The sequence below is a fragment of the Chiloscyllium plagiosum genome, chromosome 18 (assembly GCF_004010195.1).
Source record: "Chiloscyllium plagiosum isolate BGI_BamShark_2017 chromosome 18, ASM401019v2, whole genome shotgun sequence".
NCBI classification, from domain to species: Eukaryota; Metazoa; Chordata; class Chondrichthyes; order Orectolobiformes; family Hemiscylliidae; genus Chiloscyllium; species Chiloscyllium plagiosum.
Window position 1 is genome coordinate 21,880,185 of NC_057727.1, and position 6,794 is coordinate 21,886,978.

A 6,794-nucleotide genomic window follows, 5' to 3' on the forward strand; every position below is an offset into this window, starting at 1 on the left:
GGGAGTGGTCTTTACGGAATGCTGTTAGGGGAGGGGAGGGAAATATATCCTTGGTGGTGGGGTCCGTTTGGAGGTGGCGGAAATGGCGGCGGATGATGCGCTGTACATGGAGGTTAGTGGGGTGGTAGGTGAGGACCAGTGGGGTTCTGTTCTCCAGCATCTGCAGACCTCACTTTCTCCTTGGGAATGTGATGGTGAGCTGCCTTCTTGAACCACTCCAGTCCATGTTCTTTAAATGGGAAATGAGGGGTGGAGAGGAAGAGATGTGGACAATTCCAGACCTTAGGGTTTAGGTAGCTGCGGTCACTGTCACCAGTGATAACAAAAGAAGGCAGTGACACAAAAGGCCAGAAGTGGAGAAATGCAGATACTTCAGCGATTTGCATGCAAGGCTGAGGTTACAGAGATTGGGAAATGCAATGCAATGGAGAGTGTTGAATACAAGTGAGAATTTTAAGCTGGTGTGACTGGGACTTAATGTGCATAACTAAGTACAGGCACATAATGGATGAACTGGGCAGTGAGTTAGGATATAAACAACAAAAACAAAAATGTAGCGATCTCCTTTAAGACACAAAGAAAATTCTCAGGTCCCTTACAGGGGAATGAGAAAGTGAGACTGAAGAAAATAGACTGATCAGCAAGGTTAAATTACATGGAATCTAGGTGGAGCTAGTCAATTGAATACAAAATTGGCTTGAAGGTAGGAGACAGAGGATGTTGGTAGAGGGTTGTTTTTCAAACTGGGAGGCCTGTGACCAGTGGTCTACCACAAGGATCGGTGCTGGGTCCACTACTTTTTGTCATTTATATAAATGATTTGAATATGAATGCAGGAGGTATAGTTAGTAAGTTTGCAGATGACACCACGGTTGGTGGTATACTAGACAGTGAAGAAGGATAGCTCAGAGAAGGGACCTTGATCAGATGGGCTAATGGGTCAAGGAGTGGATGGAGTTTAATTTGGATAAATTTGAGGAGCTGAATTTTGATAACCAGTTAATGGTAGGCCCTGGGGAGTGTTGCTAAACAAGGAGTACCTAGGGGTGCAGGTGCAAAATTCTCCAAAAGTGGCGTTGCAGGTAGAGAGGGCAGTGAAGAAGGCATTTACCTTCATTGGTCAGTACATTGAGAGTACAGAAGTTGGCATGTGACCTTGCAGGTGTACAGGACATTGGTGAGGCCAGTTTTAGAATACTGTATACAATTCCGGTCTCTCTGCTATATGAAAGACGTTGTTAAACTTGAAAGGGTGCAGAAAGGGTTACAAGGATGTTGTCAGGATTGGGGAGTTTAAGTTATAGGGAAGAGGCTGAGTAAAATGGGACTTTTTTCCCTGGAGCATCAGAGGCTAAGGGGTGATATTATAGAGGTTTATAAAATCATGAGGGGCATGGAAGGGGTGAATTGTCAAGGTCTTTTTTCCCAGGGTAGGGGAGTGCAAAACTAGAGGGCATAGGTCTAAGGTGGAAGGGGAAAGATTTAAAAGGAACCTAACAGACAACTTTTTCATGCAAAGGATGGTGTGTGTAGGGAACAAGCTGGCCGAGGAAGTGGTGGAGGTGGGTGTAATTACAACATTTAAAAGGCGCCTGGATGGGTACATGAATAGCTGAAAATGTGTTGCTGGAAAAGCTCAGCAGGTCAGGCAGCATCCAAGGAGCAGGAGAATCGATGTTTCGGGCATGAGCCCTTCTTCAAGCTCATGCCTGAAACATCGATTCTCCTGCTCCTTGGATGCTGCCTGACCTGCTGTGCTTTTCCAGCAACACATTTTCAGCTCTGATCTTCAGCATCTGCAATCCTCACTTTCTCCTGGGTACATGAATAGGAAGGGTTTCGAGGGACATAGGACAATGCTGGCAAATGAGACTAGATGAGTTTAGCAAGTTATTTCTGTGCTGTATAACTAACTGGCAGCATCAAGATTATTTAATGTAGGATGAGGTATAGATTCCTGAAGAAGGGCCTGTGCCCGAAACGTCGAATCTCCTGTTCCCTGGATGCTGCCTGACCTGCTGTGCTGTTCCAGCAATAAAGTTTCAACTTTGATCTCCAGCATCTGCAGACCTCACTTTCTCCTCGATGAGGTATAGATGTTGACCAGGAGAAATAGAAATAGCAACATAGGAAATGTAGGCAGTTAATGTGCAAATAACAAAGGCAGCGCTTTCAGTCAGTCAATATCCCTCAGATCTCATTATCAATGTGTGCACTGAAGTTAGAGGCTGAACTTTACCAAAAATTGACTGATGAAGGGCTTTTGCCCAAGACGTTGATTTTCCTGCTGCTCGGATGCTGCCTGACCTGCTTTGCTTTTCCAGCATCACTCTGATCTCAACTCTGGTTTCCAGAATCTGCAGTCCTCACTTTTTTGCCTAGCCAAAAATTGACTGTCTGTTATGTCAAGCTTCAAGAAAGGTCTCTCTGTGCGACCCTGAGCTTGTTTTCACTGGCTGATATCTGTAGGAGAGTGAGAATGCAAAGGGACATTGAGCCAAAGAAAGAAATATAGGTAGGAGAGGTGACCAAAATCCTGATCAAAGAGGTAGCTACCAATGATTGGACAAAAGGGGAGCCTGAGTAAAAGTAATGAGTCTGGTGCTGGAAAAGTACAGCAGGTCAGGCAGCATCTGAGGAGCAAAAGAATAGCCATTTTAGGCATAAGCCCTTCATCAGCCAGAATCCTGATGAAGGGCTTATGTCTGAAACATCGATTCTCCTGCTCCTCAGATGCTGCCTGACCTGCTGTGCTTTTCCAGCACCACACTCTAAACTCTGATCTCCAGCATCTGCAGTCCTCACTTTCTCCTGAGTAAAAGTAATGGTCATTTCAGGAGGTTTCTTAAAGTGTCACAGAAGGTTATAGATTGCAAGGAAAGAGAAATGGGATTTGATGTGGACAGTGAATAGGGAGCGCAGTGAGTGGTGGAGATCAGGAAGAGTGGTGGCTATGAATGGAGAGGGGGCGGGGAGATGGAGCACTGGGAATGTCAAGGCTGCAATGAAAGGCAGGGCTGTGGTATCCTGCACCAGCTCACGCAGTTTAAATGTGGGGTAATGACGAACATTCCTGTGTTCCTGACTCCACATTCAAACAGAGAACATTTTAAATACTTGCGCATCTGCTCGAGGCATGTGCCCTTTTAATGTTGCAATCTTTTGGACACAGACAGACTGGTGTGATTTCTAAAGCACAGAGGACAATGGAGTAATGGATTCTGATGGTGAGCCATCATGCAGTTTTAGGATCAGATGCACCAAGATGAGGATACAGGCAGATAGTTTATGAGAATTGAAAATAGGCAATCATCATTAAAAAGAGGATGTGTGATGGAAAGTAGTTAGGAGTTGAAATGAAAGCAGAAATTGTGGATAATCTGATTTAGCCTGTACCCCCAAAGCTTCTACGGGGCATTGAGACTGTCAGACAGCTTCTTCTAGAAATGTGCCTCTGCAAAGGAAGTCTAGAGAGAAATGCAATGGCTTTTGTCAAGATTCGTCCTGAGCAGCACTGTGACGTGGGGCTCTGTGCTCTACGGTCTGTTCCCCAGTACGCACACGGAGACAAACATCAACTGCACCTGGAGAGCATTAACTTGGTGAAAGATGCTCTTCGGTCTGCCCAACACATGATGGTCCTCCAAAACAAGGAGTTGACCCCAACCAATGACACACTCCAAGGTCCAGGACTACGTGCTGAGGGATGCACTAAACTCGAAGCAACTGCTGCCAAATTGCAGAGGGGAAAGATCATTGACTGCGGGCTTCTTGCTGAAGTTAAATGGGGGTCTATTCAATTACCGGACCATCCTCATGCCTCAAATACATGTAAATATGGTCTCGTTCAAATAAGAGATGCTCTTGGTTTGTCTGGATAGAGTCACACTCCAATCTTTTTTGTTTTCTTGATGTGCTACTGTGCAAAACCGATCTGCATTTGTGACTATGTATAAATAATGATATTTTTATAAATAAAGTATATTTTTGAAAGAAAAAAAGCGATATTGTAAACTAGGAGTTTATAATGAGGGGCTTGTCTCAATAGACTAAATTTAAATATCGATATTTTCAAGGATAGTTGATGGTTTTATTTTAAGAAAGGAGCATATCGAATTATCAAACTTCATAGAATCCTTACAGTGTGGAAAGAGGCCAATTGGCACAACAAATTCACCCAATCAGCACATCTTTGGACTGTGGGAGGAAACTGGAGCACACGGAGGAAACCCACGCAGACAGGGAGAGAATGTGCAAACTCCACACAGACAGTCACCTGAGGCTGGAATCAAATCTGGGTCCCTGGCACTGTGAGGCAGCAGTGCTAACCACTGAGCCAACCTGCTGCCCCCCAACTCATCCAGCAGTGCACTGAGAGAATTCTACAATACAGTACTCAGGAACAAAAAAAATGGAACTTGAAGGAACATGCATGTTTCTCTAGATCCAACACTAGTTGTCAATCCCTGTTTCTAACCTTCTACAGTTCCCAAATTCCAAATTCTAGGCTCACTGGTCATCATCCCTGATTTTCCTCATCTCCCTACCCAGACCTCACTTCAAATCCTTGACCCTTAATCCCATGTTTACTGACTCTGGCCTCCCTCATCCTGTCAGCCACAAAATGTGCAGAATATGTGGATTTGCCATGCTCAATTGTCCATATGCAGTTTAGGTGGATTTACCATGATAAATGTCAGGTTCCAGGGATAGGTGAGGGGTCTGATTGAGATGCTCTTCTGAGGGTCAGTGTGGTCTTGATAGGCTGAATGGCCTCTTTCTGCACTGTAGGGATTCTATTACTCTATGGCAGTATTTGCCTCAGGGAAAGACTACCTTTCAGCAAAGACCTCTAGGGTAATTGCCCACCAGAAGTTCCAATTTTCAGGGCAGTCTGTCAGGCTGCACAGGGTCCCCGATGTGCCTGGAGACCGGAAGATCTGGGCTATTGCATTTGATTGTATTTACCCAATTTGGATTATAGGACACTGCTATTCAGAAGAGCTGTCTGCTTCCGGCCTGCTCTTCTGTGGATTAGGGAGTCCGTGTTCCCTAAAAATGGAGCCACACTGGCCAATTTTTAGCAATAGGGCATAAGTTCTACTAAATTTAATGGTATTCATAAATACCAGATTTCAAACTTAAATTTGAATTCAACAGCAGTGGAACATTAATGAATGTTTGATCTCATTAAGTCATATTCTAATTAATACAGTCAATACATTAAAATTTAATTCAAAGTAAGACTTGCTATTTAAAAATTACCAATTACATTCATATTTTGAGCTATCAAGAGAAGTTCAAATAGTCTTGTAACTTAATTTTTAACCATTTACAGAGAATGCAAATTAATTTATTGTAACATGTACAGACCTGATAACTTGACAAAATCATTTTGTGTTTGACTCATGCAATAATGCACTTAGGTGTCTTGCCTTCACATAAACCACATAGGGTTAAAGCTAACTGAATATTGTACAAACTGCAAACACATCAAAAAGAGTCAGTAGTTGAAAAGGAAAACGGATTTTGATCAAGAGCCAATATAAATTGCTTCCAAAAAATTTAAACTCAATTTACAATACAATTACCACAGAAAATGTGAAACAACATTCTTTGCAAAACATTTGTACATTCTTGACAACAAATACAAAATTTACACATGAATCCAGTAACTGGAGTTGTGTGAAGTTATTTGATAACATCCAATTTTAATCCCAGTTACAGCATTTTTTAAAGAAAATTATGGAAAAAAAGGTCAATTCCGTTTCTCACAAGCTTGTGCTGAACTTGTACAAAAGATTGCTAACTGCTGCATTAACTCTTAACATCGATTCAGTGGAGTTTGCACACGAAATACCATAATTTTTACAATGATTTAAAACCCAAGGCTTTAACACATTTTTCACTTTGTTGTATATTTTCTGATTTTATTTAACATTCCAACATTTGTATTAATTTCCTTCTCCATAAATGCTACAATCACTTAAGAGTAAACATATAAGAATGTATATCCAACCTTTTTTCTGAACTTACCAGAAGGCAAAACTGTCACGTAAACCATCACCAAACAAGCAATATGCAAGCCCAATTTCTCCATCACGATACAGGATATTTTCTTTTTCACGATTTAAAGTGTTTAGTTCCAAAACAACCGACCAAAACACACTCCTTATTCTTCGTAAAGCACGTGATTGAGATCACAATGAAAACGTGTCCTTGCAGTCTTTCCAAATGGTGAGATAGAGGAAGTAACTTTGAACAGTGTGCGCTTTGAGTTATAGATTGGTAGGATTACAATTCGGATTCTTAAATTATATTTAAAGCTTACTATACTGCCCTCTAATGTTATGGAACGATAATGGGAATCATGAAATAGGTTTTCTTCCCTCTGCTGGAGAGTAAAATTGTTTCACCAAGTGTCACTTAGATTGTGATAAAGATGTATAATGTTATATCTTCGGGAATTTAGATTTTGAAGTAGAGATAAAATAGATGTGTGGTTGCAATTTCAATTCTGAATCTTTGTTTTCTCTTGTGAGGTCAGAAATTTGATTGGAACAGTGAACCAAATCCATAATTTCCAAGAAAGCACATGACTTCAGTTCGGTGTCTAGTGGGACACTACGATTTTACTTGATGAAATGTTTACAAAGTTGAACTTTTATGACAGATAGAGAAAACAGATCAGAGGCAGCGAGGTGGTTTGAATTCAGTTCAGGATCAGGTTTCAGTTCAGAATAAAAGATGATTTAGGTTGTGAAGTCTTCACGCCGTGAGTTTGCGTGGAAGTT

General features: G+C 41.7%; 1 protein-coding gene across 1 annotated transcript in view; it reads right to left on the reverse strand.

Annotated features, from left to right (window-relative positions):
- Positions 1 to 6,257, reverse strand: part of LOC122558946 (protein shisa-5-like) — a 55,483-nt gene extending 49,226 nt beyond the window's left edge. Inside the window, exon 1 of the mRNA XM_043707919.1 lies at positions 6,037 to 6,257. Coding sequence (XP_043563854.1) covers positions 6,037 to 6,100 — 64 coding nt within the window. The 5' untranslated portion in view covers positions 6,101 to 6,257. The remainder of the gene's footprint in view (positions 1 to 6,036) is intronic.
- Positions 6,258 to 6,794: the final 537 nt, after the last annotated feature.